General features: G+C 44.9%; 1 protein-coding gene across 1 annotated transcript; it reads left to right on the forward strand.

Annotated features, from left to right (window-relative positions):
* The first annotated feature begins 273 nt into the window (after positions 1-273).
* HTR3E (5-hydroxytryptamine receptor 3E) lies at positions 274-10213 on the forward strand. Its single transcript, XM_033200988.1, is given in 10 exon segments — positions 274-340; positions 3638-3801; positions 4625-4669; positions 7733-7842; positions 8322-8491; positions 8802-8962; positions 9293-9380; positions 9383-9496; positions 9653-9868; positions 9984-10213. Coding segments are annotated over 10 exon segments (1365 nt in total).
* Positions 10214-11771: the final 1558 nt, after the last annotated feature.

An 11771-nucleotide genomic window follows, 5' to 3' on the forward strand; every position in this document is an offset into this window, starting at 1 on the left:
AAGATCTGCACGCTGATCACGTATGAGCTATCCATAACCATGTACGTTGTAGTAAAGTATCTAAGACTAAGATAAAGTCTCAAAAGCAGACTGAACCTCAAGCATAGGCAAGAACAAGACAACGAGAACACTCTTTCCAGGAAGGTTACAAATGTCAGTGGTCAACCAATGCTATTAGTATTCAAAGTCGGGCTCTAGGTGTGGCCTGTGCTGCTTTAATCTGGGCATTCCTGGGTCCCAGTACATGTTCAGAGAAGAATTTAGGTAACGAAGATGGAAGGAAGCTGGTTCCACAGGAAAATATTTTCCTTCTACCTCCTTCTCAGTCTTCTGGTTCAAGGTAAGAAAGGAGCAACAATGGGGGAAGGGGGAAGAAGGAGGACCTCTCCCTAGTAGAACATTTAGGAACTTTTTTCAAATTTCCACCTCCTAGAGATTGTCTAAGATGGATAGAGTTCTTTCATAGCTACATTACCATAATGCCCACATAGACTTTCCTTTTCTGAAAGATAGAAAATCCCCTTCCAGTTACATGCCACACAAGAGCACTTTTATTTTTCTTCTGGAAAAATAGAGTTCAACACCAGCAAACTTTATCCATTTGCATATGGATATCCAGTTTTCCCAATACTACTTGAAAAGTCTGTCTTTTCCCCATTGGTACTCTACATGGAAGACAACCATCCACGATTGTCTTCTCTTGTATTTAGTTTCTATATCCATCCGTCTTTCTGTCCACAGGTGTAATTCTTTCTCTCTACAGGTATGAAACCCAAACCATTGTAGCAAAGTGCCCACCTCCTTTAGCCATAATTTCCCCAACCACCTACTGGATCCAAGGGCTCTAGATTAGGTAAGGTGCCAGAAGGCAGCAGGTCAAGGGTGAAAGTAGAATGTGCTTCTCTTCCAGGGAGTCAGTATGGGAGAGAGACAAGAACATGGGATTTGGAGACAGATGGACCTGGGTTTGAATCTTCGTGTCTCACGTTGCTAGTTTTATAAACTTGGATGCACTGCTTAACTTCTCTGTTTCCGGTTTCCTCATCTGTAAAACAAAACCTACCTTGCAGGGTTGTGAGGATTCAGTAAGAGGAGGAGGGAAGCACAGTGCCTGGAGCTTGGTAAGAGTGCCAATAAATGTCATCTCTCCTCCTTAGATTATTCCATGACTTTGGATAGGGAGGCACAGGAGAGGACTGAACCAGAGGTGAATTTAAAGGCCAGCACAGGGAAGAGACACAAATTGTACACCTGGTCTAGGCAGTGTAAATGGTTATGAAAGCCCCTCTGGGCACTTGCACACAGGGGTTGACAAATGAATATTCACTGTTCTTAGAGTGGTTTAAGAATTTGCCTGGAAAGCACTGTGATGCTGAGAATGGATAAGGCTCAATGTCCTTGGCACAGAGGTTATCAACCATCTCTCTCATTCCAAGTTGTTGCTCCTCCAACACATTTTCACGAGTAGAAAATTTTAAAATGTATTAGTTAGAAGAGGGTAAGACGGGCCAGGTGAGGTGGCTCACACCTATAATCCCAGCACTTTGGGAGGCTGAGGCAGGTGGATCACCTGAGGTTAGGAGTTCAAGACCAGCCTGGCTAACATGGTGAAACTCCATCTCTACTAAAAATACAAAAACTAGCCTGATGTGGTGGCGATGTCTGTAATCCCAGTTACTTGGGAGGCTGAGGCAGAAGAATCGGTTGAACCTGGGAGGCAGAGATTGCAGTGAGCCAAGATCATGCCACTGCACTCCAGCCTGGGCGACAGAGTGAGACTCATCTAAACAAAATTAAAAAAAAAAAAGCCCACCCACACTTCTAAAAATAGCTATTTGGCTGGGCATGGTGGCTCACACCTATAATTCCAGAACTTTGGGAGGCCCAGGTGGGAGAATCACTTGAGCCCAGGGGTTTCAGACCGGCCTAGGCAACATAGTGAGACCCCCGTCTCTACAAAAAAAAAATGTTTAAAAATTAGCCAATGGCCGGGCGCGGTGGCTCAAGCCTGTAATCCCAGCACTTGGGAGGCCGAGATGGGCGGATCACGAGGTCAGGAGATCGAGACCATCCTGGCTAACACGGTGAAACCCCGTCTCTACTAAAAAAATACAAAAAAAAAAAAAAAAAAAAAATTAGCCAAGTGTGGGGGGAGTGCCTGTAGTCACAGTTACTTGAGAGGCTGAGGTGGGAAAATCCCCTAAGCCCAGAGGCTGAGACTACAGTGATTGTGCCACTGCACTCCAGCCTGGACAGCAGAGTGAGTAGCTGTCTCAAAAAAAAAACCCAAAAACCCCAAACTAAGAAATATGCACAATTATTATATGTTCATTAAAAATAAAATACAACTTTTTTTTTAATGTTACTTTATAAGTTTATTGCAATTGTAACGTCAACACTGGTGAATTGTATTGTACATAAATTATAGATAATAAAATTGTTAAAACGTATCTTGTCATACAGACGCAGATACTTTGAAATATGCTTTCTACCATAGTTAACAGATCATTTCTATCTACATCCAGCACACATAATAGTACAAAAAGTGGTAGAGTAGAAAAAGTGGGGCCTACTCCTCAAATAATTTAATGAAGTTAGTAATATGGTAAGAATAAATTAAATGGAGATTATTAATATAAGCATAATCATCATAATCTAATATCACCCCTCATCATAATTATAAAAATTCTAAACAAAGTATAGACAAATCAAGTCCATTTCATATAAAATGTATTATTAAAGAAGTTAGTTATCCAAAAGTTCTTTCTTTTTTTTTTTAGCTTTAAAGTATTGCTTTTTTATTTTTATTTTTATTTTTTTATTTGTTTTAAATAATTTATTTTTTTATTATACTTTAAGTTCTAGGGTACATGTGCCTAATGTGCAGGTTTGTTACATATGTATACTTGTGCCATGTTGGTGTGCTGCACCAAAATACAACTTTTTAAAAGCCTCAAACTAGAATGCTAGTGATAGAGTTGGGTAAAGTTAAGTAAGAAGAAGGAAGGTTGGGGCAGTCAGGGTGAAAACAGGTGTGTTCTCTCGGGGACCCCGGGACTGTAATCCTATCAGATGACTATCAACGTTCCAGGCTCAGTTTGCATACAGATTTGGGCATGCTTTGCATGGAGACAGAAATATTGGAAAGGAGGTTGGAGCTCTAACTCAGCTTGCCACATTAGCTTCCAGAATTTGCATTCCAGCTCACCCCATCCTCCCAGGCCTCGGACGGAAAAGCCCAGCGTCTGGACCCCTCTTGGTGATCCCCTCCCCATTCTTCGTCTCATCCCTGGGGACATATAGCACAGCAGCAGCAGATAAACCTGGGCTCAGAACAAATCTGGCTTCTACCTTTTATTGGCTGTCTGACTGTAGGAAGTTACTTCCCTTTATTGCACCTTAATTAGCTCATTTATTACATGAGGCTAAAGCAGTATCTACCTGATGGGGATTGGGAGGATTAAATGAGGTAATCCATTTTTAAAGGGCTTAGAATATACCTGACACATAGCCAATGCTCAACAAATGTTAGCTCTCATTTTATCACAGGCGACCCCAGGCCCTGCCTTGGGGCCCCTCTCATATAGGGAGCACAGGGTTGCTCTCCTTCATCTCACACATTTGATGTCCACTACAGGAAAGGGCGTTACTTTCACCATCAAATGCTCAGGGTTTGGCCAGCACAGGGTGGATCCCACTGCTCTGAATTCAGTGTTTAATAGAAAGGCCTTCCGAACAGTCACCATCAGTGTCCCCACCGGAGTCAACATCTCCTTCACGATGTCTACCATCCCAGATGCAGTGAGTGCTGACCCCTCTAGCCCTCCTTGGTGTCCTTAACTTTTCCCAGCCCCTGGCAAGGTGGTCCCCCAAAGCACTTAGCCAGATTTCTGCTTCCTCCACCACTGCTGGATGGCATTTGCCTGGCATGGGGATCTCAAAGAAGCTCTGTCCAGTGCAGCAGGGTGAGGTATAGCAGCACATGGAAGAGAATCTTTTCTTCTCACTCTGGCTACATACCAGTGACCAGGTTCTAATCCCAGAGGTTCTGATTGGATGAAACCCAAGCATTGTTTTTGTTTTGTTTTTGTTTTTTTGAGATGGAGTCTCACTCTTGCCCAGGCTGGAGTGCAACGGCATGATCTTGGCTCACTGCAACCTCCACCTCCTGGGCTCAAGCGATTCTCCTGCCTCAGCCTCCCGAGTAGCTGGGATTTCAGGCATGCATCACAACACCCAGCTAATTTTTGTATTTTGAGTAGAGACAGAGTTTCACCACGTTGGCCAAGCTGGTCTCAAACTCCTGACCTCAAGTGATCTGCCTGTCTCGGCCTCCCGAAGTGCTGGGATTATAGGCATGAGCCACCGCACCCGGCCACATCAATATTTTCAAGCTTTCCGAGTTATTCTCATATACAGCCAAGGTTGAGAGGGACTACTTTACGCCTGCCCTGCTGTGAACTCTCCTGTCCACAGCCTAACACATCTGTTTTGATAGAGCTTTTGTCCTTGATCACATATCCCCTTTACATACCTCGGGAGTTGGTAAACAAGCATGGGAAGTGGGGGAGATGAACAGACTTCTTACTGGCAACACGATGGAAATAGGAAATTCTTTTGGCAGGATGAACAGCTGTACCTCTTGTCATCCTTCCTGTGGCTGGAAATGGTATGGACAACACTTTATTCTCTCCCTACAGTTAACAGTCAAAAAGGATTTTAAACAAAGATATAATAATTATGAATTTTTATGTCCCTAACATTGCTTTGAAACACATGAAGGAGAAACTGAAAAACTGACCATAATGATGAGGGGCTTTAATACACTGCTTTCAAAATCAAGGAGAGGCCAGGCACGGTGGCTCATGCCTGTAATCTCAGAACTTTGGGAGGCCAAGGTAGGTGGATTGCTTGAGCCCAGGAGTTTGAAGCCAGCCTGGGCAACATGGCAAAACCTCATCTCTACAAAAAAATACAAAAATTACCTTGGTATGGTGTTTCACACCTGTAGCCCAGCTACTGGGAAGGCTGAGATGGGAGGATCACTTGAGCCCGGGAGGTCAAGGCTGCAGTGAGCCATAATTGTGCCACTGCTCTGTAGCCTGGGCAACAGAGTGAGACCCTATCTTTAAAAAAAAAAAAAAATGCTCATCATCACTGGCCATCAGAGAAATGCAAATCAAAACCACAACGAGATACCATCTCACACCAGTTAGAATGTCAATCATTCAAAAGTCAGGAAACAACAGGTGTTGGAGAGGATGTGGAGAAATAGGAACACTTTTACACTGTTGGTGGGATTGTAAACTAGTTTAACCATTATGGAAAACAGTATGGCGATTCTTCAAGGATCTAGAACTAGATGTACCATATGACCCAGCCATCCCATTACTGGGTATATATCCAAAGGATTATAAATCATGCTACTATAAAGACACATTCACACGTATGTTTACTGCGGCACTATTCACAATAGCAAAGACTTGGAATCAACCCAAATGTCCATCAGTGACAGACTGGATTAAGAAAATGTAGCACATATACACCATGGAATACTATGCAGCCATAAAAAAGGATGAGTTTGTGTCCTTTGTAGGGACATGGATGCAGCTGGAAACCATCATTCTTAGCAAACTATCACAAGAACAGAAAACCAAACACCACATGTTCTCACTCATAGGTGGGAACTGAACAATGAGATCACTTGGACTCAGGAAGGGGAACATCACACACCAGGGCCTATCATGGGGAGGGGGGAGGGATTGCATTGGGAGTTATACCTGATGTAAATGACGAGTTGATGGGTACTGACGAGTTGATGGGTGCAGCACACCAACATGGCACAAGTATACATATGTAACAAACCTGCACGTTATGCACATGTACCCTAGAACTTAAAGTATAATAATAATAATAAATAAAAATAAAATAAAAAATTAAAAAATTTAAAAAAAAAAGGCTGGGCACAGTGGCTCACACCTGTAATCCCAGCACTTTGGGAGGCCGAGGCCGGTGGATCACCTGAACTCAGGAGTCCAAGACCACCCTGGGCAACATAGTGAAATATCATCTCTACTAAAATACAAAAAATTAGCCAGGCATGGTGACACTTGCCTGTAGTCCCAGCTACTCAGGAGGCTGAGGCACAAGAATCACTTGAGCCAGGGAGACAGAGATTGCAGTTGGCCGAGATCACACCGCTGCGCTCCAGCTTGGGCTACAGAGTGAGACTGCATCTAAAAAAAAAAAAAAAAGAAAGAAAGAAAACCTTGTTTCTTGGGAATTTAAAATTAAATTTCCAAATATTTGAGGCAAAGGATAAATTAAAGCAATTAAGTAGAAATTGTAAAGTAATTAGAAATGAAAATTATACATATGAAAAATCTATGGAATGTAATCAAAGCATAACCCAGTGGAAAATTTATATCTTAATTGCATTGATAAGAAAACAAGGTGTGTGGGAGGATGGGGGGAAATAAAAGTGAATGAATTGAGTTTCCAACCTGAAAAGCCTGCCTGATGGCTGGGCTTGGTGGTTCACGCCTATAATCCCAGCTCTTTGGGAGGCCTAGGCAGGTGGATCACTTGAGGTCAGAAGTTCAAGAACAGCCTGGCCAACATGGTGAAACTCCATCTCTACCAAAAATATAAAAAAATTAGCTGGGTGGTGACCAGGCGCGGTGGCTCACGCCTGTAATCCCAGCACTTTGGAAGGCCGAGGCGGGCAGATCACGAGGTCAGGAGATCAAGACCATTCTGGCTAACACAGTGAAACCCCATCTCTACTAAAAATACAAAAAATTAGCCGGGTGTTGTGGTGGGCGCCTGTAGTCCCAGCTACTCGGGAGGCTGAGGCAGGAGAATGGCGCGAACCTGGGAGGCGGAGGTTGCAGTGAGCCGGGATTGCGCCACTGCACTCCAGCCTGGGTGACAGAGGGAGACTCCATCTCAAAATAATAATAATAATAATAAAATAAAATAAAATACATTAGTCAGGTGGTGGCACGCACCTGTAATCCCAGCTACTCAAGAGGCTGAGGCAGGAGAATTGCTTGAACCCAGGAGGCAGAGGTTTTATATCTATATCAGTGAGCTGAGATCATGCCACTGCACTCCAGCCTGGGTGACAGTGCAAGACTCCATCTCACAAAAAAAAATAATAATAAAATAAAATAAATTAGTCAGGTGGTGGCACGCACCTGTAATCCCAGCTGCTCAAGGGGCTGAGGCAGGAGAATCGCTTGAACCCAGAAGGCAGAGGTTGCAGTGAGCTGAGATCACGCCACTGCACTCCAGCCTGGGTGACAGAGCGAGACTCCATCTCAAAAAATAAAAATAAAAAAAAAAGAAAAGAAAAGAAAAAAAAAAAGCCTGCTTGGAGGAAAGGAAGGAAGGAGCTGGAGAAAGATAATACAATCACCTAACCTCACTCTCAAAGTGTGGTTCCCAGACCACCAGTGCTGGCTGATCAAAATTCATGAAGAAATGGTCCTAGGCAGGTTCGATTTTATCTATAATTCTCATTTCTTGAAAAAAATCAAGTAAATTTAATAAAATATTAACGCCACAAAGTTGGGTTGTAGATACGTAGATGTTTGTCATAATATTTTATATATTTTTCTATATGCTTGAAGTATTTTATAACTTTTTTTAAAAAAGAAGAAATTAAGGGGCAGGAGAAAATAACTCCAATTCATCTCAGGCTCTCAACTCTCCTCCACCTGGGCTCTAGGTTTGGGATAACCCATTTATCAGCTGGAACCCAGAGGAGTGTGAGGGCATCACGAAGATGAGTATGGCAGCCAAGAACCTGTGGCTCCCAGACATTTTCATCGTTGAACTGTGCGTATCAAGGGCTGGTCACGTCCTATCTCCTGGTAGCCATAGAGATCACAGTTTACCACTGGGGCCGCTGTAAGTGCTCTTTAGATGGCTAAGAAACAACCAGAGAGATAAGAAGAGAAACTGGGCCGGGCGCAGTGGCTCATGCCTGCAATCCCAGCACTTTGGGAGGCCAAGGTGGGCGGATCACTTGAGTTCAGGAGTTTGAGACCAGCCTGGGCAACATGATGAAACCTCATCTCTTAAAAAAAAAAAAAAAAAAAAAAATTAGCCAGGACTGGTGGTGTGCCTATAGTCCCAGCTACTTGGGAGGCTAAGGCTGAGAAAGGAAGATCATTTGAGTCCAGGACATGGAAGTTGCAGTGAGCTGAGAGCCTGCCACTGTACTACAGCCTGGGTGACAGAACAAGATCCTGTCTCAAAAAAAAAGAGAGAGAGAGAAACCGCAGCACCCTCCTCTTGCCTTATCTCTCCTCCAGCATGGATGTGGATAAGACCCCAAAAGGCCTTACAGCATATGTAAGTAATGAAGGTCGCATCAGGTATAAGAAACCCATGAAGGTGGACAGTATCTGTAACCTGGACATTTTCTACTTCCCCTTCGACCAGCAGAACTGCATACTCACCTTCAGCTCATTCCTCTATACAGGTGAGTTGCAGTGGGGTCTCAGGGATGGAGTGAATGAGAGCAGCCAACAAATATAAAGAAACTATGAGTAAATTGTGACCAAGGAGTATGGGTAGGGAGAAGAATAAGGCTCTATGGATGCTAAAAGATTTTTCATAAAGGCAGAACCCAAGTCTGTCTTGTTTTTTACCATCCCAAGCTCCTGGCAAGTTTCCTGGCATGTGGGAGGCACTCAAAACTATTTGTTGAAAGAAAGGATGGAAAAAGAGAGCAGTTGAGCCACCAGGAAACTATAACCTTGAAAAATGATTCAGATGGTTCTCATTTTCAGTGGACAGCATGTTGCTGGACATGGAGAAAGAAGTGTGGGAAATAACAGACACATCCTGGGACATCCTTCAGGCCCGTGGAGAATGGGAGCTCCTGAGCATCAACAAGGCCACCGCAAAGATGTCCAGGGGAGGCAACCTGTATGATCAGATTGTGTTCTATGTGAGCTTGGAGGCTCTTGCTCTTTCCGTCCTCCCGCGCTTTTACCCTTGCCTAGAATGTCCATCGAATATGCATCTCCCAAGTTTCAGGGTCTCCCAGTGTTACCCTCTCTCCTGGCTTCCAAGCCTCATTCTCCATCCTAAAGCTCAGGGCTCTGGCCTGTCTCTTCACAGGTTCTATACCAGATTCTAAAGCTGCATTCCACACAGCTCCAGATCCCAGGTGATATTAGGCCAAAGAAAAAGGCAGAGACAAACTGTCACTGCCATTCCTGGATTTGAGGGTTTCTCAGACCCCATAACTACTTACCGCCCTCTTCTACCCCACCAGGTGGCCATCAGGCGCAGGCCCAACCTCTATGTCATAAACCTTCTCATGCCCAGTGGCTTTCTGGCTGCCATCGATGCCCTCAGCTTCTACTGCCAGTGAAAAGTGGGAAACATGTCCCATTCAAGATAATGCTCCTGCTGGGCTACAACGTCTTCCTGCTCATGATGAATGACTTGCTCCCCACCAGTGGCACCCCCCTCATCGGTACGGATGCTCCTCCCACCTTTTGGAAGAAAAGAGTGGAAACTAACTCAGGGAGGGAGGTATACCGGGAAAAGGAGGCCGTATGCCTGCCAGGGTGGTATTGGAAGAAATTCTAGGTGGTGCCTCTGGCCCTCAGCAGGCCCCCCTTCCCTCCAGGTGTCTACTTCACCCTGTGCCTCTCCCTGATGGTGGACAGCCTGCTGGAGACCGTCTTCATCACCCACCTGCTGCACATGGCCACAACCCAGCCCGCACCCCTGCCTCGGTGGCTCCACTCTCTGCTGCTCCACACCACCAGCCCAGGGAGATGCCGTCCCACTGCGCCCCAGAGGGGAAATAAGGGCCTGGGTCTCACCCCCACCCACCTGCCTGGTGAGGGAAGTCACACTTCCCTTTCCCCCACCTCCACTTCTCTGCTCCTGCCTCCTTCCCTGTCTCCCTCCCTGTATAGGTGACATTTGCAGCCCATGGCTGAGTCTTTCTGTAAGTGTGAAGGAGCCAGAGGTATCAGCAGGGCAGATGCCAGGCCCTGGGAAGGCAGAGCTGACAGGGGGCTCAGAATGGACAAGGGCCCAGTGGGAACATGAGGCCCAGAAGCAGCACTCGGTGGAGCTGTGGGTGCAGTTCAGTCACGTGATGGATGCCCTGCTCTTCCGCCTCTACCTGCTCTTCATGGCCTCCTCCGTCCTCACTATCATATGCCTCTGGAACACCTAGGCAGGTGCTCAGCTGCAAACTTCAGTCTGGAGCTTCTTTCTCTTGCCTCCAGGGGGCAGCCAGGTCTCCCCCCCTTTCCTGAGTACCAACTATCATATTCCCAAAGATGACTGAGTCTCTGCTGTATTCCATGTATCCCAACCCAGTCCTGCCAATCAATTCCAATCCCAGACATTTCTCCCTGTTCCTGCATTCTGTTGGCTTCCTTCAGTCTTATCATATGGTTCCAGGTCCCCCTTATGTCATCTGCGCAGCAGACTATACCTCTTCTGTCCACTAACTTGCCCAATAAATCATTCTGCAGAGATTTCTGGCTCTTTGTCAGGTCATAGGGTAGAAACTAACCACCCAGGTGTGGTGGCTCACGCCTATAATCCCAACACTTTGGGAGGCCAAGGCAGGTGAATCACCTGAGGTCAGGCATTAGAGACTAGCCTGGCCAACATGGAGAAACCTCATCTCTACAAAAAATACAAAAAATTGGCCAGGCGTGGTGGCATATGCTTGTAATCCCAGCTACTCAGGAGGCTGAGGCAGAAGAATCGCTTGAACCCAGGAGGCAGAGGTTGCAGTGAGCCGAGATCGTGCCACTGCACTCCAGCCTAGGCAACAAGAGTGAAACTCAAAGGAAAGGGAAAGGGAAAGGAGGGAAAGGAGAGAAAAGAGAGAAAAGAAGAGAAGAGGAGAGAAGAGAGGAGTGGAGAGGAGAGGGAAAGAAAGAAAACTAACCAGAACTGATAGTTTTAAAACATAACCTGTACATTTCTTTGACTCTTTGTGATAAAGCTTTGATGTCATCAGGAACGATCCTCTCTCCCAAGACCAAAGTGACAACTGTTGGGTTTGAGAAGTGTTAATTCTCTTAGGTGTTCTCAGACATATTTTCTTACTAGCAGATTCTTTTGCTTTACCTTTTCCATTATCTTGTACTGATCTCATTTTAGCACTCTCCTAATTTATTATGTTTTATGTTATTCTTTTTCTGGTTTTCCAAGTTGAATTCTCCATTAAAGTGGTCTCAGTCTTTCTATTGATTTTACTCAGAACAGCTTTAGCTGTATCCCATAGGTTTTAGAATAAGGTGATCTCCTCTTCATTACTTTGTAGACAATTCATAATTTGTTTTAATTCTCTCTGATATAAAGGCTATTTGGGGCCAGATGCAATGGCTTGTGCCTATAATCCCTGTACCTTGGGAGGCTGAGGTGGGAGGGTTGTGTGAGCTCAGGAGTTCAAGACCTGCCTGGGCAACATAGTGAGACCCCATCTCTAGAAATAAATAAATAAATAAATTAGCCAGGCATGTATGGTACATGTCTGTAGTGCCACTGTACAGGAGGCTGAGGTAAGATGATTGCTTGAGTCCAGGAGGTCAGTGCTACAGTCAATTCTGATTGTTCCACTGCACTCCAGCCTGAGTGACAAAGCAAGACCCTGTCTCGAAAAAAATAAAAATAGAAATAAAGACTATTTGGGAGAATGTGTCTTCATATCCATGGATAAAGGATTTTTGTTATTGTTATCTTTTCATTGTTAATTTCTAGTTTCTTGGTTTATG

This window comes from Trachypithecus francoisi, unplaced genomic scaffold (assembly GCF_009764315.1).
Source record: "Trachypithecus francoisi isolate TF-2019V2 unplaced genomic scaffold, Tfra_2.0 Lachesis_group0, whole genome shotgun sequence".
In the NCBI taxonomy this organism is placed as follows: domain Eukaryota; kingdom Metazoa; phylum Chordata; class Mammalia; order Primates; family Cercopithecidae; genus Trachypithecus; species Trachypithecus francoisi.